The sequence below is a fragment of the Podarcis erhardii genome, assembly GCF_964252035.2.
Source record: "Podarcis erhardii genome assembly, chromosome: 2".
NCBI classification, from domain to species: Eukaryota; Metazoa; Chordata; class Lepidosauria; order Squamata; family Lacertidae; genus Podarcis; species Podarcis erhardii.
In genome coordinates this window covers 80,955,289-80,976,932 of record NC_138498.1, presented here as the reverse complement: position 1 = coordinate 80,976,932, position 21,644 = coordinate 80,955,289, and the positions used below count along the sequence as shown (strand labels likewise).

Sequence of the window (21,644 nt, the reverse complement as noted above, 5' to 3'; positions counted from 1 at the left end):
CTGGGAAGTAAAGAATCACTGAACTTCGGGAGTCTTGCTGCTGCGATTGGGCTGCATTGGGTGAACCCCAATAAGTCCTACTGAAGTCACTGAGAAATGCTGCCGTGTACATTTGCGCGGGACTGTGCTGCACTAATTTTCAGAAGAAGCAACAGGGAGGAGGGATGGAGAAAAGGCAGACAGTTTCATTCGTCCCTTTCCGGTATCCAGAAGAGAAGGGAAGCCGTTTTGAGCTTCCCTCGCCCACTCGCTCTTCCCAAATGAGTGGATTTCTGTTCTATTTTTGTTTTTGTTTCTTCCTCGAACAAGGAATATAATTGCCTGCTTCCTCAGCCACTCGGTAATTTGATATGGGAACAGAAGTGGTGGAGGGAGAAAAGTAACACAAGTCCACACACAGAAACGCACCAAAAAGTCAACGTTGGAATACCTTCGTGGACAGCTGGAGATTTCGTCGGCAACCGGAGAGTGAAGACAATCAGTTTCGCGTGTTTGTTTTGGAAAGGAAGGAAGGAAGGAAAAGGAAGGGCTTGCATGTTAAAAGGGTCCTGTGCCACCTACCTTGCAATGCTCATTTCTTATGTATTTTATATTGTCCGCCCTCCGCGCCTGATCAAATTGTGCACCTTTCTGAAACACTCCAAATAACAACAAAAACAACCAACATGCGTTCCCTTTTTGACCAGACCCCTCGGCAGGGACGTGCTTGAACTCTGGGCGACAAAGTCGGCCCGTGGGGTGGGAGGTTTTTTGCGAGTGGGGCCTGGGAGGGAGAGAGCAGCAATACGAGCATCGCGCGCAAAGGAGCGCGAGCGCGCAGAGAGCCCTTCGGTTCTAGCCTGAGAAGTTGGAGCTGGCTTTGCAAAGATCTCTCTGCGCAAATGAATTCTTGGTTGTAAGCAAATTAATTAATTAATAATAATAATGGTAAATAAAACAGCCACCAGCCAAGGCTGACTGAACTCCTGGTGCGCCTGGCGGTCATGACTTGGAAGCCAACCCCATTGATACCACCACCGAGAAACCCCTGCATATTATGGAGGAGGTGCAAATCGGATCAATCTGGGTGGCGGATCAGGCAGACGGAAATAATACAGGCGCGTTGATAGCTCCAGTATGCAAGTCCAGATTGTCAAGGATGGGACAGGCCTGCATTCTGGCGCGGAACTCCACTGTGGAGATGAAGTGGAAATCAATCCCAAAGCAAAGCCACCTTCCCTCCCTCCCTCCCTCCCTTCCTTCCTTCCTTCCCAACCTACTGTGCTCAGGACAGGAAGGCGGAAGTCTCTCCTAGGGGACCATTGGCGAGGTTGGCTGGGGCTGATGGGAGATGGAGTCTAACTGCATTTGGAGGGTCAGAGGTCTCTCTCTCCCCCGGGCTAAGGGAACAATAGCAGCCGGGGAACTGCGAGGGAACGGGCAAAGGAAAGGTGTGTCTCGTTCAGGAGGATGCCGGCTTGGCACACGAAGAATAAGCGCCAGTCTCTCCTCTTGCCTACTACACGCACCCATCATAGGCCTCAATCACGTCCGGAATAGGCGGGGTAATAGGTTCAAAGCTACACAGAAAGAGGATCCTCTGACCTGAAAGCTGGGACGAGGATGAGGGTACTCAGCGGCGGGGGAATCAGTTCACACGTTCCAGGAATGGACGCTGGTCCCGAAAGGAGGTCCTCTGCAGTTTACAGCAACTTAAGGTAAAGGTAAAGGGACCCCTGACCATTAGGTCCAGTCCTGACCGACTCTTGTGGCGCTCATCTCGCTCTACAAGCGGAGGAGCTGGCGTTTGTCCGCAGACAGCTTCAGGGTCATGTGGCCAGCATGACTAAGCCACTTCTGGCGAACCAGAGCAGCGCACGGAAACGCCATTTACCTTCCGGAGCGGTACCTATTTATCTACTTGCACTTTGACGTGATTTCAAACTGCTAGGTTGGCAGGAGCTGGGACGAGCAACGGGAGCTCACCCGACGCAGGGATTCGAACGGCCGACCTTCTGATCGGGAAGCCACAGCGCCGCCCGTCCCTTACAGCAACCCTAAACCAGATAAGACCTATTGGAATCAATGGGGCTTGCTCCCAGAGAAGTGGGGTTAGCCTGTACTACTCACTTATCAGGGAGCAACCCCTGTTGAGCTCAGAGGACCTAACTTCCTAGCAGACACGGTTAAGATCTTGCTGTTCATTTATTTTTGAGTTCCAAGGTTTTAAAGCGACTTCTTATGCCTCTGTTTGTTGTTCTAAGGGAAAAGCTAGAACAGGATGAATAATAAAAACCAAGGCAAATAAAATCGAGCTTTGAAATAATGGGTTGGCTCTTCCTCGCCTCCTTTCCTTTGCATTTTTTCCCCTGGGAGTTGAGACTTCCTTCGCTGTTTAGTTTTATCAAAAGTTCGGGAGAACCAGGTTTCAAGGTCTTGCTCTCCTTTTTCATTACTTTTCCAGCTCATCCGAAAGCAAAACTCAAGTCCAGGCACCGAGCCGACCTGGTTTCTTGGATGGCACGTGTGAAAAGGGAAGTTCATGGGTTGGGAAAGAATTTCACCATTAAAAAAGAACTTCCAGGCAGAGTAGGGACTTAGCTTTATACTTCAGCCACGACCCTGGTGTGGAAGGTGATTTGAGACAGTTAAAAAAAATTGCTGCCTACCAACGCGCAGCCGCAGTGAATTTCAGTGGAAGCCAACCAGACTTCCAGTAAACGGGTTTCAGTCCGGGTGCCAAAATATACCTAATAGACCTGCAGCCCGAATCTGTCAACAGCTGGTGCAAATATTCCACTGAGTTCATGGAAGAGTTCGTTGAAATAGCCTTGAAAAAAAATGTGCGGCTCACTGGCGCTTTTCCCCCAAAGTGGTTTGAACAATCGAGGAAATGCTTAGAGGAGCTCACTCCAACTCCATGACTGTGGGGCGCCTCTCTCCAAAGACACCCCCAGCGCAATCCGAAAGAAGCGCTCCTTGACTTCCCTGAAATCCGCTCCTTCTATCTAGGACTGCGACTTGAAACACTTTTTTTCTGCTCCAGGTGAAAAAGAGGCACTAAATCGTTGAAATGGATTTGGAGATGAGCAAACGGCCGAGATATAGTGGATTCGAGGAGTGGCAGTCTTTGCAGCGCAGGAATAAGTCCTGAGCACATAAGGGGTTGTTTTGAATGGAGTGGCCAGGAGAAAATGCTTGGAAAGAAGTCGCCTGTGGAACGACCCGCCACTGCGCACTCGCCCAGCCTCTCCGCCTGAAGTCCCATCCCTCAGGGAAAGACTGCGTGCCCGCGCACAACAGGTCACGTTATTTTTATTCCTTTTTCAACAGGGAAGACGTGTCCTTCCCAAAGCGAAGGCTAGTTAGGTTCCTCCTCCTCCCAAATACAGCTGAGTATGATAGGCAGGTTAAAGTGTTAGGGCTCCCTAATCCGCGCGAAGTACGAACCTTGAGTGGACACCCTCACAATTAAAGGCCTGGACACTCCGAAGAACTCCGGGGAGATTCTTTCTCCTTCCCCCACAGACTTTTTCAGCAGCCCTGTCTCAAGACCCAAAAGCAGAAGCAATCTCTTGGTCCATTCACAACAAAATAAGCGTCAGCGGCATCTCAGTGCTTTGCCAAGGCCTGGCTTAATTTCAAAAGTTTCCCGTTTCACAGAATTCTTCCTTAGGCTGGACAAAAATGAGGAAGAGTTCTGTCACACTAGCACTTGTGAACTGCAAGTAAGTACTTTGGATCACAAGCAAGGTATTACTGCTTATGTTACTCTTCGGGTTTTACACACAGCCGTCCAAGGACCAACACTGCACTTTTGTCTCCATTCCTCTGGAGAACAGAGCCACCCACATGGGGACCCCAAAACTGGAAGATTTGCTTTCCACCATCTAACGTGAGGTCTTTGCCTAAGAAGAAAAAAAAATCTCCAAACAGCGGGTCAGCTGTGGCCAACCCCTGATTCAGCCCACCAGACTCCCCGCCCCAACAAAGTCCACCGATTTGGGCGGTGGCGGCTACAATATTTTTGTTTTTAAGCGAGCATAGTGGCGAGGCGCACATCGCCCCCTTCCCTTCTGTCGGATGATCCCTCGGAGAAGCGGAATGAGGGAGATAACAACCTCTCTTCTTACTTGATCTCCGCAGATCAACAGACGCGTCTCCCTCTCTCTCTTAAAAGAAAAAGATAGCCACCGCTGCGCTAGTTATGACTAGCACTCCCTTGGACTTCTGCTGACTCTATCCCAGATTTTTAACGTTTCTGTTAAACTCTGCTCGGTGCCTCGCTGCGCAATGCTAAAAAGACAGATCAATCGCATAGAACGGAGGGACTTGGACCCCTTTTTGCGCTGGGCACAAACTAACTTAATGAACCCGCAAGACACTTCCCGGATCACATTGTAGGACCTAACATATTACAGGCAAGGCCTCACCGGGCTCTTCACCTTTATCTTCTTCTTCTCCACCATCAGCTGCTTTTGGTTTTTGGGTGGTGGTTCAATGTCCAGTTTTGACGAAGAGATCTGTGAAACTCGAAAACACTGCTCCCTAATTTTCCGTTGGTTCCAAGAAAGCTGTTATATTACTGCCGCTGTTCGATTTTTATTCTTTACGAAATCCGCGAGATCCAACCTGAGCTCCACCACTGCTTTCACCTGTTCTGATCAGGTTGGCATCTTTTTTGAAAGCCATCACCCACTCTCCTCAGAAGACGATGCTGTCTGACATGACGGGAGCCGGCCCTGGTTTTTCACCTTCTCCTTCCAAGGGCCACGAATCAAGGCTGGTGGCCCCATTCAAACCAAAGAAAGTCCTCGCATTCAGCTGGGATTCCATCACATTTTAAAGCGGCGGAATCTTCCTGCTGTAATCAGCTGCTGGCAGCATTTAGTTTCCCCAAAAATATGCGCTGGATTGGGGCACTAGTTTTAATTAAAATCCAGATGTGCTGATTTTAGAAGTATTTATTTCTCTGGAAGAGCTTAATCTTCCGAAGCGCCCTTTCCGCTGAACTAAATGGGACTTCCGAGTAAAATATGCTGGAGGAATCGGGCTGTAGAGTCACGGAATTGCGGTTTCCCATTCAGCACGGGAAGCCTCGCCTATGTAAAAGTCACCTAAAAGAGGAGCACTAATCCTATGCACACTTCCCTAGTAGTAAGTCCCATTAAACTCTGCGGAACTTAGTGCTGTCGGGGCAAACTATTTTGGCAGCTGGTTTTAAATGTCTTCCGGTGGTCTTATTGTTCTTAACGAGTTTGTTTTTCTCATTCTGTATTTTACAACGACGTTTTTAAATGTTGTAAGCCGCCTTGAATCCCAACTAGGGAGAAAGGCGGGATATAAATATACTAAATACACGAATCATAAAATTGCAGAGGGAAAGGCATCGTCAGGCTGTGAGTGATCCCAATGGGAACTCCCGAATAGACACGAATACGAGGGCCAGGAGCGACTGCCGCAGTCCTAGACACCTGTACTTTTAATTTATAACCAGGGACTTCAGGAGTCAAGGCTGAAGTCAGGAGATGAACAGAGCATTGATGGCGGGTGGGGCTGCAGCAGTAGTGAGGCGGGGCGGGTCTTAATTACTTTTATATCTCCACCGACCACTCCGATCAAAAGTCCTGGCTTTAAGTCGCTCTTGTGCCTGAAGTGCTTCTCCTTCCGGGTGTGCCTGAAGGCTAGGCTCCTATGAACAAGTCTTTTCCGACACACTTACCATGAATGCTGAGGCGAAGGGCAATACCACCCTCCCCCATCCGCGCCCACCCCACACTGGCACTGAAATCTTCCTGTGGGGCAGGAGGCCAGCTCGAGGAGAAGCAGGGCAGGCAGGTTGCGAGGCACACCGCTCCGCCCTCCAGCATTTTTCTGCAGTTCACCTAAGGCCGCTCCTTCCCTCTGCCCAATGACAGGGCCGGGCAGCGCAGCGCCGACCAGTCTCAATCCTACTAGGCACGCTTCCTTGGGAATAAGCCTCGCCAAACACCGACCGGCTTCCGAATAAACACGTATGTGCAGGGTGGCCACCGCCACCCAGTTTCATTTGGCTGACAAGATTTAACTGCAGGCCAGGCTGAATCCCACATGCGCTCGGTTGGCAGCGCCCTATTGAGATGGCGGCGGCTGGCATCTGAGCTTTGGGTTCAGGCTGTTAGGGAGAAGCAGCGGAGTGGTTAGATCAGAGATAGGAAAGATCCAGATTCAAATCCCTCCTCAACCATAAAACTCACTGGGCCATTCTTTCGGGCTAGCCTACCTCACAGGGTGGTCCTAAGGATAACCTGAGGGGAGGAGGCACTCCTTGGAGGAAATATTGTTTACAAGTAGAATTAAAAACGGGCACTAAAAGTAGTACAGCTCTGAGCAGCCCGATCCTGTACACGGATAACTGGGCTCACTCTCAGAGGTTTTTTTAAGGATCGCAGCCTCTGTTTCCCCCGCCCGCCGCCCGCCTTTAGCTGCGAGAAGTCCCGATGTACTTCAGAACTGGATTAGAGCCCCTCTCCACAGAGCTCGGCTTCCAGCAGGTGGGAACAAGCGACGGGGAAAGCGGCTCATCCTGCAACTCCATACACGCCCTGCCAGCCAGCCTCCAGTCCTAAGGCAGCTGGCTGCTGTTGGAAAACGCGGCTCGGATTGGGCACCCGGCCTCCATCCTCCGCTGGATCCGACAGCCGGAGCAGCTCGTAGCGCCACATAGCTGGCGGGCAACTCGAAACCTACGTCAGTATCTAAACCTGCGTAGACTGCTTTGGGAGAAGCTCTGAGGTGACAGTCCTACAGAGCTTAAAGTGTGTGCAAGCTAGAGCGGAGAATTCTTTAAGCAGGGGCAGCAGTTGTCACGCTGGCCCGGTGATCCTACACGCACCACATTTCCTGGGGCAATAAGCTCCACGTAGCCCCAGTCAAAACTAGGACAAGGTAACATAAAATCATAGAATCGTAGAGTCGGAAGGGACCCCAAGAAAGGATCATTTAGTCCAACCCCCTGCAATGCAGGAATAACACAGAGAGCATTAAGCACCTTTAAATAATGAGTAGCAGTGCAAGATCAAATTTTAGCCAAAGTTCAGCACATGGCAGTACCGCAGAGTTCAACCCGCGAGTGTCCAGCGGGTGCTTAATTTGCGCTCACTTGAGAAGTTCTGCAAGATTTGGTCCACAGATTTCTGTGCACAGAAGTTCACAGAGCATGCTTCAGACAAGCCTACTTAAGACCATAGCCCAAAGTGTCAGCCATTAAATGATGGCTTTGACTGGGCTCTCTCGTTTCTTGGTGTCAAAGTATGCCAGCTTCAGGGTATCACAGAAGCCTGCGGCAAGCGGATGGAGACATCTGTGTGCCTTAAAGGTTTGCATACTGTTGCCTTGAAGGAAAAGACCAAGAAAATGCTTCGCTTTATAAGGGATCTTGGCTCTTTACATTTAGTCAAGCTTACGCTTCGCTTGATACCACAGAAGGTCAAAAACTACGCACCGAGCCTTTCTAGCTGGGAAGCTGCGCTGACAAGGAAGGAAAAAGAGGAGCACTAACTCATGCGAAGAGGGCAGCCCCACTAGTCTGTCTTGCCGCAAGAGAGCAACGAAGAGCCACGTGGCACCTTAAGGACTAACGCATTTATTGCGGCGTAAACTTTCCTGGACCAGATGCATGAAGTGTGGGGTCCTGATCGTAAATCCTGAGATCTAAGCGAAAGGAAATGCAGAAAGCAGAGAGTGGCAATTAACGTTACAGTATTAACAATGGGAGGTTTGTATTCTTGCGAAAATCTACGAAAATCAGTGATCTACGAACACTGTTAAGAATTTGACTGTCTTTCCTGCAGCTGATTGCCTCGAATTAGTGGCCTGAGAGTTGCTCCCAGGAAATCTGCCTTTGCACAGGTCCCTGGGAGTTAGTCCCATTGAACAGGGAGAGGATTACTCTCGGGGGAACGTGAGTTGTCCATTGACTCTCCGGAATCCTCCTATTGGGCTAGCCCCATTGTTGCTGGAATCCAACTCCCACGCTTTCTGGGGCTGCTGGGAAATTTAAGTTGCGCAACATCTGGTGGGGGGGGCGGTAGGGGCATGGGTGTAGCCAAGGGGGGCAGGGGGCAGCTGCTTCCAATCAATCAATCATTCCATCAAATTATGTTCTGCCCCCCCTTAACAAAAGCCTGCCCCCCAACCAAAAATTCTGGTCATACCCATGGGCCAACTAGAATTAAATATTTGGGGGCCCAGGTAAGCCCCGCCCCGCATAATCAATCACATGTGGTCACGCACACCACTTGAATTGAAATGTCCATCAACTTGGCGGAGGACCCCTCAAATATTTTATGGGGGGTGAAGCCCCATTGACTCCTATGGGGGGGGCGGGGAGGCGCCTAGGTTTCCCATTCCTGGCCTCGACGGTTCTGAGGAAATGAACGCATGACATTGCTCAGGCCAGTCGTCCATAAAATACTTTATTGAAATAAAATCAATATCTTCATGTTAATGAAAACCGATTGTAAAAGGCGTCTGTCTGTCGAATAATTTGCGGGACCCCAACCCCACCCCACCCCGTGTCTGAGACAGCGAAAGAAGAAAAAGAGCCCCCCTTCTGCCCAAATCCTTCTCACCCAACGCCCACCCAGCGCGAAGGCGACGTTTTCCTTACGTGTGCACAACAGGGACGGAGGCGGGGGCAGCTCAAACGCGCAGTAAATACAACGGATTCAACTGAGAATAATAGTCCACTAACCATTTTGCCACCCATCTTCTTCCACTCTGCAGCTTCTGAAAAACAAAGTCAGTAGCGCGCCCCTCGTCTGTTTTGTGCGCCTACTCCTCTTTACGCATCAGGCAATCCACTTGGTTTTTAAAGAAACCACGTACGCGCAAGCGAGCGCCTCAGCGAGGACTAGTCGATTGGCAAGGCGCACAAGCCTGCAGTTCAAGCCGTAATGGCTGGAGGTTCCAACAGGGCGCGCGCAGATGCGAGAGGGAGGATTTCGAAGGCGTCGCGGATCCAGCCTCGTAGGCCACTCAATGGAGAAGCAAGGCGCTTCGGCCGCGGCCGCCTTTGCAGTACCGTAAGTCTCTGTGTTGCAAGGCACTCCCGTCGAGAGGCCTCAGCCTGCGGCGCGCCGTTATTCCTCTTGGCTGACTTGGCAGGGGGAGCCCAGGCTTTCCGCTTGTTTCTCTGCTTCCTTCGCTCGCTCTTGCTCGGTCAGCTGCTCGCTGGTAGGAATGGAGTTTTTCTTCGGGCGGCCTTTGGGTTTCGTGGGAGATTCGAGCCCTCCGCCTTGCAGAACCTGCAAAAAAGAAAAAAAAGGGGGGAAATCGGGAGAAGAAACCAAGAAGGCCCAGAGAATTTAATCAGCTGGGGGGCGGGGAATTACAGGCTTATAAGGAACCCGTCCTTTTAATTTTTTTTAAAAAAGGGAAATTCAAAGTAAAAAAAAAAAGCTCATGATTTCTAATAAGCATCGGTTCCCCAGGATTTTAACACCGACCCTGACCCTCCACCTGGCTTGCGCGATCCAGTGGGTCAACTAGGACTGTCTGGGTTGGTTTTTTCCTGCAGAAATCCTGTGCTTTTGACAGAATCCTGGCAGGCAGAAATCCAGCGGGCGAGCCTTTCTCCAGCAAGTTGTTCTCCACGCAGAAGATCGCCTCACCTGTTGGGTTTCTACCTTGCGCAGCTGTTAAAGAAGCACCAGTCTTGTCCGAAACCGCTGGCCATCTTCAGGCAGCAAGTAAGGGTCACTCTCCTGCTGCAGAGGAGCGAGGCTAACAGAGAGGATCGCCTTGGCTGCTGGATCTGTGCACTCACTCAGAGCACCAGTTCCTAACCAGGAAAGATCCGTGCTGGTTTGTTTTATAGGAGTACTTCTGCTTACAATTGGAGCTTCTCCAGGAGTTTAAATCAGGGGTGCCTAACCTGTGGCCCTCCGCATCACATTCTTAGGTATGCCTGCTCTAAAATAAGCCCTGGGTGAACAAGCACAGGATTTCCGCCTAAAGGACGCTGCAAAACGCCCCCCTGTTTTTGCCAGATGATGTCTGACGGATGCTTGAGGCCACGACAAGGAAGAGACGCTCACTCCGTAAAAGACAACCGCACTGCAATCCTGTACAGGACCCACAGGATTTCTTCCCAGTAGAATTTCCGGGATGGAGGACCTGTGGCCTCCCAGAGGTCGCTGGACTACAATTCCCATCATTCCTGGCCATTGGCCATGCTGACGGGGGCTGATGGGAGTTGGAGTCTTATGAGCCCTGGAAGGCGTACAAGGCTGCCGCTTTCTTCATAACTACTGCGCGCAAATGCAATTACAATGTGCACTGCCAGTACTAACTGTGTTTGCGCATATCAGCCATGTTAGTTTCGTGCTGCTTTTCCATACTATGGTTTAAGTTCTGCACTGTCCGGGTGTTTTGACTACTTTGGGTTCCTTTGGGAGGAAAGAGTGGGATTAATATTTATTTAATTGACTGATTCGATTTAAAGGTGAGGTTTTTCTAAAACGCTGCGCATTGCCCTGCGCTCTTTCAGTAGGAAGGGCAGTATACAAACACAATTAATGATTATTATTATTATTAATCCTTTACACTTGCCTCTCCAGCTTTTCCTTTCCTCTGAGTGTCTCCCCAAGTTGTCTAATGTTCCTTTGTAGTGCTCCGCGCACACCGATGGAATAAGACTAATAATAAATCACCGTGAATGTGTGTCAGGCCCCACTTAGTTCAATGAGTTTGTTTCCCACATTCCTGTTGTGAGAATCGGGGTGTAAGTAAGATCGATCAACTATCTATCTGGACTTTAAAGTTGCGGTCAGGATCAGAGTAGGAGAGACTGGTTTTAAACAGCCCAAATTCAATCTGACATCATCTCGTTCAAGTTCCACGTGAGGAACAGGACAGCCTCTCCGTCCCTTGAATATCCCAGGCAAGGTCTTGTTCTGGGATAACAGCAGGTTGAAGGCATCGGTGTGGACAAAGCTGCACCGATTACCATCCCGTTAGAACGCCACATTGAGCAATATTGATGAGTGCTAAAATGTCAAAGGAAAGGAAAATATAGAATTACAGCTGTAATTGATTGATTGATTAATTATGAGAAGAAAGTTAAAAAGAAAATAAGTGATTTGTTAATTGGCCTGAAGGGTTGTTGAAGAAATTTTAAAACAGGGATGCAGAGAAGGGGAGGGAAGGGGAAGTCCGAGAAGTAAGGTTTATGGAAAAAAGGTTATGAAATTATACATGTTTATATGTTTTTGTTTGTTTATGTGTCTATGTTGCGTTGTTTTTGATTTGTGTTGAAAAACTAATTAAAAAAATTATATATATATAAAAAAAACGCCACATTGAAATCCACGAGTAATCCATGGGTCTATCAATCCCACAGATCACCAGTGTCAGGCTTTCTGCCAGCAATGGGGGGGGGGGGGCGCAGTGAGGAGGATCAGCTTTGAATCCTGAGTCCTTCTTATACATCTTGGGACCGAGGAAGTGGGGTCGACTGGCTCTTCCCTGCCAAGAGTACGTTTTGCCCGGGGAAGCCCTGAAGGTTTGAGTCGGGTTGGAGCAATGGCAAAGGTACAATCTTTGACCGTGCCACAGTCCAATGAGATGGGCCCTATCGCTTTCCGTAGTGCTTGTTCCGGGCGCTGTATACTGCAGTCCGAGTTGGACTACAACTCGCATCATTCCTGATCATTAGCCATGCTGCCTGGAACTGATAGGAGTTGTGGTCTAAAACGTCTGGTGGATCGAGGTTCTCCACCCTTGGAAGGAGCCCTTTCTGTCCGCAGCCTTAGGAAATCTGTGGGTTGGGGGGGGGGCGTATTACTTTTCCTACAGAGGAAAGGGTTGCAATTGACTAGCATTTTCTTTCCTTTGCGGCTGGGGTGGATGTGTCCAGGTCACACCGGTACTTGGAGACAGGCAGGAGGAGAGAAAACAAACCTCTGCCATTATATTCCTGGCGCCTTTTTTCTCCCTTTTCTAGGAGGTCAAGAAAAGCCATTTGGCTGGGACAGTGTGTTTTTCAGCGGTTGCCTAACTAAGTACATGGGGTGAAGGGGGGGGGACACACCGATTTAAATTATTGAACTTCCAGAAAGCACACTTACTATTTTCTTCCATTTCATTCGCCTATTTTGGTACCAAGTTTTCACCTGTAGTTGACTCAGGCCCAGGGATTCCGCCAAATCTATCCTACAGGGAAGAGAAGAGAGGGCGCACGTGGCTCGAGATCTCCATCTCCAGATCCTCCTTCCCTTGCGCGCAAACTGCGCCGCTATCCACTCACCATCCCTTCCCCTCTACGCCCACCATCCACCCTCTTTAATAGGGTCAGGACCTCTAGTTCTGGGAGCGCAGCATTTTCGTATATAAAGTGAGCAAATATGACGACCCCGAGAGGTTGGCTCGCTAATGAAAAGAAATAAATAAGCAATTTATCAGGTCCGTCCAGGGAGCTCCATGAATGAGTAGTTATGTTGTTCTTTTCAGAAAGAAAGGTCTAGTATTGGACACTGGAATGTCTGGTGGATCACCAATAAGCAAACCCAAAATGAGCCATATTTGCAAGCTGGGGGCCTCAGTATCCTCCTGCGCACGCAATTAAATCTTGCAGTGATGTGGGAAACCACCCTCGGTGCTGTCCTGCTGGAGAAACGGCGGCCAAAGGAAGAATGGACTCATTCCGGGTTTGGACCCCCATCCCCATTGTGGGGAAGAAGGGTTCAGCGGGGGTCGGAGGCTTGCCCAGGTGGGGTCGTTCGCGGAGGGCCTGCCCCATTACCTTTGCGGACTTTGAGCTCTGGTGGGGACTGGGGGGAACTGATCCTGACACCTGTAAGAGTCCCCGGGGAAGATTTCCCGGGCTGGCTTTCTCGACGTGCGCTCTCACTCTCTCTTTTGGCAGGAAGGCAAGCCGATAGGATTCCCCTCACCCACCCCACAACGATCCCCACCACCGTGTGCTGTCCGGCTGTACGCCCCGTCCGGGGGGGGGGGCTGCCTCTTACTCCCACTCCCAGGGCTCCCGTTCCCCCCCCCACCTCCCTGGGCGAGGGCCCACCTGTCGGGCGTGGAGAGGTATTTCTGCTTCTCGAAGCGCTTCTCCAGGCCCATCAGCTGCAGCTCGGTGAAGACGGTGCGGCTCCGACGGCCTTTCTTGGCTTTGCCTCCCGCCTCCGGAGTCCCCGGCTCCAACTTCCCGCGGAGGTGCAGCTCAAGGGGCAGGTGAGGAGGCCCCGAGCCGCCCTGGAGCCCGGAGCCCGCCGCTAGCAGCGCCGAGCTCAGGCCTGAGCAGCCCAGAGGCGCCAGCGGGAACTTGAAAACCGCCGCCTGCTCAGCCTTCAGCACCGCTGAAAACAAAGAGAGAGAGATTGAGAGTCAACAGCCGGGTGGGGGGAGAGAATTCTCGACGGCCAGCCAAGCTCTAGCACCCTTGCCCGCCCCCCACTTCTGAGATAGCAGCGTTTGGAAGCAGGAAAGCGTCAGGACAAAGATCCCGGGGAAGAAAGCTTGCTGTCGCCCCTGGCAGATTCATAGGCTCGGTACTCTCCGGCCACTCTTCAGGGGATTTTTCCTTACCCACAGACAAAAGAAGCCTTGTGGCGCTTTAAAGGGGAGCAGATGAATTATGGCTTCCCGTGGCGCGATGACACACAGAGGTATTGTCACAGGAAGAGCCCTGCCGGATCAGGCCCAAGGCCTAGAAAGTGCAGCTAGCATCCTGTACCCAGAGTCGCCTTAACCACGAGCAGGACCTGAGTACAGCAGCAGCACTCGCCCCGCTTGGGACGCCCAGAAACTGGTATTCGGGCATACCACTTGGATCACTATAAATCTGCTCTCCACAAAGATCTTTACTGCAGGGATTGCGCTGGGGCAGACAGTGGCCTTCTAAGACCGTGCTAGGTTACAACTCCCATCATGTGGCTGGCTGATTATTAATAGAGTCCTAAGACAGGCCTCTAAGGTGGTAAAGAAGCTAAGAACCGCTGAGATCTCGAATCGCTTGATCTATATATGTATTTCCTTTATTTGCATGTCAACTTTTCCCAAGGGAGCTCTGGGTGACCTGCGTGGCAGGTAGGTCCCGCATTTCATCTCCCCACCCAGGTGAGCTAGAATATTAGAGTGACTGCCTCCAGATCACCGAGGAAGCCTCGGGGAGGAGCGGGACCAGAACCTTGAGGTCTACGGTTGCGCTCCTCCTCCTCCTGCTCTCCCTTCAACTCAATCTGGCAGGACGAAGCTGGATGTGAAACGGGGAGTCTCTTAGCTAGGAGGTGTCCGAGTGCCAGCCAGGAAGAGGCAGTGGGTGGAAATAGGAGCAGCTGGGGTTTATAATAATGAATGTATTTACTTGGCAGTTAAGACGCATTTACTGCATTACTTCCGAGTAAACAAGGTTGGGATTAGACTGCAGGAGCGCGGAAAATCGTGCAGCGCGATCTTTTCCTTCCAGGCTAATTTAGGATTAAGTCTAAGCGTGTCTGATTCTGGCTTAAAGGTGAATAGGGGCAGGTTGCACGATTTCTCGCGCACTGGCTAGCGATACTCCCGCAGCCCAATCCAGCCACTCGGAGGTTTACTGGAGGGCGCTGGGAAGGAGAGCCGAGTAATGAGAGCGCCTCTTAAAGTGCGTCTAGATCCAAAGCGATTGGGTATCGAAAGTGGAGGTGGAGGGTGAGAGCAGGAGAGATCGACAGGGAAGGATTCCTTTTCTGTAAGACCCATCAGCCATCTTGCCAATTTTCCATAACTAAACTGGTTTAACTTTCGATCCTCAGCTGCTGTATTTATCCGAAAGCCATTTCCAAGGAAACTAGCGCCCTAGTGACTTCAGTGGTTTTGCCATTTCAATCGTAAACAAATTAAATCGAAACTTCTATTGATTATGACGAAAGTGAATTAGGCGCTTCCTGTGCTGTAAATAGACGTCGATGACGTCAGTCGAATTTAGGTAACGTCCTATCTGGTAATACTTCGATTATGGGACTTACTCGCAAGTTGCGCTTGTTTGCATGTTTTTAGGATGGCACTACCACTGTAAAGCTTTAAGACAGCGGCAGAAATTGACTTCTTTGAAAATGTTGCCGTTTTATTCAGCAGCTTGTGTATCTAGCATTCTGCTCCCGGTGATCATATTTTATATTTAGTTTTCCCTGAAGAGCAGTAGAACATATTCTATCGTTTGGAAAGAAAGGAAAAATTGCTGCTGCTAAAATATTTACAGTATTTTCGAATCATATGAGCATCAGGAATAGTTTTTTTTTAAATAAATAAATAAATAACATTGGAAGCACAATATTAGACAAAACAAGTCCTTTCCATTTTACCGAAATTTACTTTCAAGCAATGTGTCTAGCAAACGGGTGAAAACCTTTTCTTAAAAGAATTCAAGACACTACATGCAGTCTGTATATACTGTTGCTCAAAAACTATTTCCATGTTTGTGGAAATCTATTTAGTGAAGCAGTAACTCAGTATTTCCCATAAAACAGGTAATAAATAGAGATTGATATATAGCCTACTTCTCTGATTTTGGAAAGTCTTTTGTCTAGCAGCTTATGAATAGGATTTAAAATGGAATCTAAATTTATTCCACTTTCATAGGCCGATTCTCAAGGCAATGGAAATGTAACCCGATATTTAGATTAAAGCTAGATTCTCAAAACACACTTATCTAGGAGTAAATGCTACTGAAGTCAATGGAACTTACGTCTGAGTAGACATGTGTAGGACTGAGCTGTACATAACATACACATTAATTTGCATGCAAATACATTAAAGGGCGTGTCAATCAAGCTTCTAAGACAATGCCAGCATTTTCCTCCATAATGAAAAAGTGAAAATAGAATAATGAAAAGATGTAAACAACTTTTCCTAGATTTGAGACAACCATTGTTTAATGCAAAAACATCATAGCTTACACCCCCCCCCTCCAAAAAAAACCACCCAAACTAAACCAAACCAGGGACAGGATCCAAACATAATTAAGCACTGAGTGGAGAGAATTCAACATATGCTTAAATCTTCACCCATTAAAAGTAATGGCATGCAGTGTTCCACTCACCGCATCCATCTATATCTGTACAGTACCTTCCTATGCACGTTTACTCAAAAGCAGCCCCCACTGAGTTCAATGAAACTACCTTCCCTATCAAGCATGCAGAAGAGACCTGCCGCCTTCAGTGATTTCCTCGCAAAACCGTGGAGGAATTTTTATTCGCTCCATCCAGGAAGGAGGTCATTTTTGGGGTACTTTTTCATCTTGCTGAGCAAACTCTAAAGGCGGCGGTACATTTGCATCCGCCTGAGAGTTACAAATTCATCCGCACTCCGCATACTTTGGGGCGGGGAGGGCAAAGGTGCTGGCAGCGCTCGAGAGCCAATGCATACAGGCTACGGGGGGGATCAGTTAAAAATAGACTAAGACGCAAATCGTTTATAATTTCAGATTTCTTTCCTTGGTAGAGTAGAAAGAGGCTCCCCAATGAGTGCCATGTGAGCAGCTCTCTTGGACCCACGGGCCCCTCTCCGCGCTCCTATTTTCTTCAGCCTTCGATCCTGAAAGGTGTCAAGAGTGTGGCGCTTCACTCTAAAGGGCAAATCCGTAGCGCACGCTCCGAGTCCTGGCGCGGAAGCGAGAGAATCCTCGCGTCTCTCTTTTGGAACATCCCCGACGTTTCTCTCCAAAAGGGACTCTCGGACCCACCCTACTTCGGCTTAAATCGAGGCGCAGCGGCTTTCTGCTTGGCAAACCGAACCCATTCCGCCGCCTTTGTTGGTACTTCAGTAGGTCGAAGGGCCTTGGAGGCAATCGGATCACCCCGCAGGGAGGACGAGCAGATCGAAACGCGCCGGCTTCCATCACTGGCTTGTTAGGCGTTTGCACGCAGCGTTTACAAGGATCTAGTCCCCGCGGAAGAGGCCCCAAAATAAACAGCCGACGTGGGCTCAAATGCGCACCGTTTACCGGGCCAGCATGTCCCACAGGGAGGGGTCTCTTGGTTTTGTTTTAGAAAGCCCATCCTGGGCTGCTTTCTCTAACGGTGGGACAATTTGCTCCTACAGAGTCGGAGAAAGAGCTACCCCTAGGCAAAAAAACTCCAACCGCAGATGACCCTCTGATGGCCGGGGGAGCTGTATCGGATCCGAATTCCACTCCTGACATAAAATGAGACCTAAATGATAATTTCTGAGGCCAGTGTTTGAAGATAGACATATTCAAATAGCAAAGGGGAGGGCGTGTGAATTCAGCGCGCAGAACACTTATGTAAACTTTTCTTTTTGGCAATTCCGTTGCTGTCTCCTGACTCTGTTTTGAAGACCCGTTGGCGATCGTGTTATGCTTGTCTTAATCGTAGGCCTCGTGCGAAGCACTACCCGGCTAAGAGAAAATAGCTGGATTTATAAGGCTATGATCCTTTGCATATAAGCCCCGCTGGGCTGATGTACTCTGTAAATGTGCAGAGGGTTATGCTGTTAATCTGCTTTTTGTGCGCCCTCGGATCCTCGTTAACATTTTGTGGCCTATCCCTTCCCCTTCCCTGAAGTCATGGGAAATACAGATAAGATATATTATACATTTTCCCACCGATCGCTCTGCTATTGCATGTCAATTCAGGATTTTATAAAAAAGCAAAAGAGGCCCCATGAAAGGCCTTTGAAATCGATGGGCTTGGTCCCGCGTCAGCTCAGCGCTCGGGGAGGGATGCAAATTTGTTCAGCGCTGGAGTCCGAAAAGGGAACCGTTTTGCACTGAAGAGGGAAGGGAAAGACTCTCTCGGAATCCTTCCGGCTTGAGAGCCTGGTCTGTGCAGGCCTCTCTCTCGCACACAGAGCTCCGCCAATAAACTGTAAGGTTTACGCGTCTAGCCCCACCTGGTTTCCAAGCAGATTGCAAAAGGAGAGTAAGTTTGGTTCTAGAAGGCCCGGGTGGGGAACCAGGGGCAAGAAAACCCGTCCTCGGATGAAAAGGGATCTTCTCCTACAGAGAAATATCACACACACGTTTGTCATGGAGGCGCCATTTCAAGTTTGGGGGCACAGCAAAGAGATACCGGAAGGCGAGAGCAAGACTGCAAGGTCCAAAGGCCCGCTCTACAAGACGGAATGGCACGCAAAGGAAACATTTTACGCATTTGGATACGGTTACTTTGAAAACAAAACAAAACAAAGCAATACCACTCGTAGAAACATGGACGGTTGATCTAATGCTGCTGAGGAGAGCGGGGTGGGGGGTTGGGGTGGGCCTGAAACGGCTCTCCCTCGCAAGAAATTCCTTTTCACTCCCCACTTGCATTGTAGGGGGTTCAGGCTCGCTCTCTTAGGGAGCAGTGCGGTGCCACGCGACGACCCCATTTTTGGAAGAATCCTTCCCAGTTTTTGGTGCTCTGGAGGTTGACGACTGAGCCGTCCTTCATCGAAAGCTTGGGGTTGGTCCAATCGGGCTTGAAGCGAAGCGGAGCACCCACCCAGCGCCCAAACTGGCTCCCTCCGCCGGTTACCCGGGAGGAAGAGGTCCTAGACCACAAGGGAGTTACTTCGGAGCAACTAGAGTTCAATACCTTTCCCCTTCGCCCCTTACGTCCAGGCCGCGGCTCTCGCGGTGCAAGCCTCGACTCTTTCCCTTCATGCCATTCCGCAGGATCTTGGGATCTTTTTATTGCAAGACCCACGCATAACACCGGCTCTGCTATCTCTACCAGCGGTAGATTCATCTGGACACAAGGGAGGGGGCGGGGGTGTAAAAGAGAGGCCCGATCCCGTCCCAGTTTACTCCGAAGTAAGTGTCACCGACCTCAACGGGCCTTCATAAACCAAAACGCGTGTCCTCCCCCCTGCACCCCACAGCCCCAAAAGCTCAGGGAACACAAGACTGCAGCCTTAAATCCATTCCCTTTCCTTTGATGCCATGCCAGTGGAAACAACTGCTTGCCTAAAGGCATCAAATTAAATGGGTTGTGGATCGGGTTGTTTCCTTTCGCCTTGCCTGGACCCAGCACACGCGCGCACGCCAAAACTCTGAACTTACTTATTCAAACCGATCTACATGGATCGGAATAGGAATCTTCCGAATTGTGTTATTTACGGGTATGGGTGGTGGGACACGCTGACCCTCTCAAAGACAACAAACTTGCATCTCCGTTTCTGGGGGAAAGTTAATTAAGTAAAACGAATCAGCACCACGAAGCTTACGGGAGATTACTCCCTAGTTTAGTGTATCAAGGACGGCAGTCGTTATGTGTTACTGCAGTCTTGCTCGGGAAAAATCCCCACTAACGTAAGACTTTGCTGTGCCACAGGCCCGTCCATTTCTTGAGCTACAGCTCTGGCGTGCCAGCCCTTTGGGGAGCGGGTCCCCTAGATTTCCACGGAACGAAAGGCGCGCGTGTCTTTGGGGATCGCAGCCAAAGATTACCCGAGGCCCTGATCCGTGAAGCCTTAGCCATGTTCGACGGAGATCTGCTCCCTTTGAAAGAGGTGGGACTTGCCTCGACTTCTCCATACTGGGGGGGGGGGGTCGGAGTGCTGAAACTCCCCCGAGAGCAGAGTTTCACTGTCCCTCGCGCGCCACCTCCCTGCCCCCAAGGCACCCGCCGCCCCCTCGGCCAAAGATGGAAGGAGAAGCAGATCGGTGGAGCTTCCAGGCGGGGAGAGATGACCTTGAGCAGGGAAAGGGAGAAAAGCAGCGTCCAAGTAGCTCTTTGCGCGCGGACAAAAGAAGGTCCACGTCTATTTATTTCCGTTTCAGTCCCCACCTTCCCTCTCCAGGGGGGCAGCCGAGCTCTCCCGCCCCCCTCCCCACGCCCCACAAACAGCTCGATCCGGGGAGGGACGGGATTCGGTTCACCCACCTGCCCACAGACCTACCTAGGGGGCTGTGGTAGGGCCGCGCCGAGAGCAGAGCTTTCACGCCGAACTTGAGCAGCTCTCCTGCCGGGGCAGAGCCCTTGGCGTCCGGGTGGTCCGTCAGGATCTCCTCGATCATAAAACTCCGGTAGCGGTGCGATCGGTGGTCGACGAAGGGGTCGGCGGGGAAATAGTGCGCGGCGGCGCCCAGCTCCAGCGGGTGCTGCATCGCTCTGCGCGGCCCCCGGGAGCCTGGTCCCTCCTCGGCCCGGCTCCGCTGCGCAACTCTCAGCGCGACCTCTCCCCGGACGCCTCTCCTTCCCGAACGCGCGCAGGCCTGGCGGAGGCAGAGACCATCCTGGCGGCCTCGGGGCGCCAAGCCCCTTCTTCGAATCCCCCTCGGAAGGAAGCAAGGCGGGGCGCGGCCGGTCTCCCCCGAGGGCCGCCCGCGCGTCTGGCCGCAGTCGCCGCCGAGGACCTCCCTGCGGAGTGAGGCCAGGCAGCCGAGCGCGCCGCGTCCGCTTGCTCGAAGGCGCGGCCTCCTCCGAGGAGCCCCTTCTCCTTTCTCCGCCCCAGCGCCGCTGCAGACAACAGCCTATTATAGGGCTGACGCGGGCTGGAGCGCGGAGGGGAGGGGAGAGAGAGAGAGATGCCCGAGATGAGGAGGGGCGGGTACCTGGGAAGGAGCGCTGGATCCTGCGCCAATGCAAGCAAATTAGTCTCCACGCTGGACGGCTGGAGAAATCCAAGCCGTCCTCCAGCCCCCTCCCTGTGCAGCCACGAAAAAAGGTGCATCTGCCCTACTTTGGGGGCCAACTCCGCCCGAAGTGGAAACGATTCTCTCTCTCTCTCTCTCTCTCTCTCTCTCTCTCTCTCTCTCTGTGTGTGTGTGTGTGTGTGTGTGTGAGAGAGAGAGAGAGAGAGAGAGAGAAAGAGAGAGAGAGAGACAAACACCCCCCCCCCCCATTCTGGGAGCACGCTGGACCCAAGGCTGCCTCGCAGTGGTATCTTCACAGTGGGTGGGAGCATGGTTACTCGCAGGCATTTGATCCAGGACCGCAGCCTGCGCAGTGCAGCAAAGCCGGACAAGGCGGCGACGGTCCCTGTCCAACGCTTTTGCCTTTATGGAGCTAAGGCATCGGTTCTCAAAGGGTGTGGCAGGAGGGACTGGCAAATGTGGAGGGAAGATTTAAAAAAAAAGAAAACTGCAGAATATGGATAGAGAGACATGTATTTTTAAAATCAAGCACTCCCACCCACCCAAGGTCTTTTTCCTCAATTAAAAATTCGGTGTGGCGCCAGCAAATTTTCATTCTGAAAGTGTGGCCCAGAGAGAAAAGTTTGAGAACCACTGAGCTAAAGCATTTTCCAGGTTCCCACCTGAGGGCCAAAGGGTATAGGAATAAAGGAAATAAAGCATCTACAGTAACCCTGAAGCCAGCAAGCAGCCCTTCCTCATTCCCACTCATTATCAGACACAACAAAAGGCGTTTGCTTTTGGGTCTTGTTGCAATGGTTTCTTCTTGATTCCATATCTGGGTCGATATATGTAGGCTGCTGTCGTCCTTATACCGCATTTGCCTGGGCGTAAAGGTCATTCAGCTCGGCGGGATTTGCTCTTCTGAAGACACCTGGCTAGGATTACACTGCAGAAGAATTGTCATCCCAATAAAGGAGATTTTAACGACAGCTTCAATCACAATAGCAACCAGAGTCCTTTGCTGAGTCTCTGATTCTGAAAGAAACACAAAGCAAGGCGTATATGTGGCTCTCGAAAATGCTGGGCTCACACATAATGATTTAGGCCTATA

The 21,644-nt window shown here is 50.7% G+C and overlaps 1 protein-coding gene across 1 annotated transcript; it reads right to left on the bottom strand.

The window, feature by feature from the left end:
- Positions 1–8,526: 8,526 nt before the first annotated feature.
- Positions 8,527–20,338, bottom strand: BARX1 (BARX homeobox 1). The gene is made up of 4 exons (XM_081851185.1): positions 19,855–20,338; positions 13,043–13,331; positions 12,090–12,174; positions 8,527–9,266 (listed from the first exon to the last, which is right to left on the bottom strand). Exons 1-4 carry the CDS (start codon positions 20,060–20,062, stop codon positions 9,102–9,104), a joined length of 747 nt encoding a protein of 248 aa, XP_081707311.1. The 5' UTR covers positions 20,063–20,338; the 3' UTR covers positions 8,527–9,101.
- Between the last annotated feature and the right edge of the window lie 1,306 nt (positions 20,339–21,644).

What these genes read in the sequence shown, in the direction of transcription:
- BARX1 (XM_081851185.1), bottom strand. Translation starts at nt 20,062, where the DNA reads ATGCAGCACCCGCTGGAGCTGGGCGCCGCCGCGCACTATTTCCCCGCC. An exon ending in GCCCTACCACAGCCCCCTAG is followed by an intron (nt 13,332 to 19,854) that starts GTAGGTCTGTGG and finishes CTTTGTTTTCAG; the next exon opens with CGGTGCTGAAGGCTGAGCAG. An exon ending in GAATGAAATGGAAGAAAATA is followed by an intron (nt 9,267 to 12,089) that starts GTAAGTGTGCTT and finishes TCTTTTTTGCAG; the next exon opens with GTTCTGCAAGGCGGAGGGCT.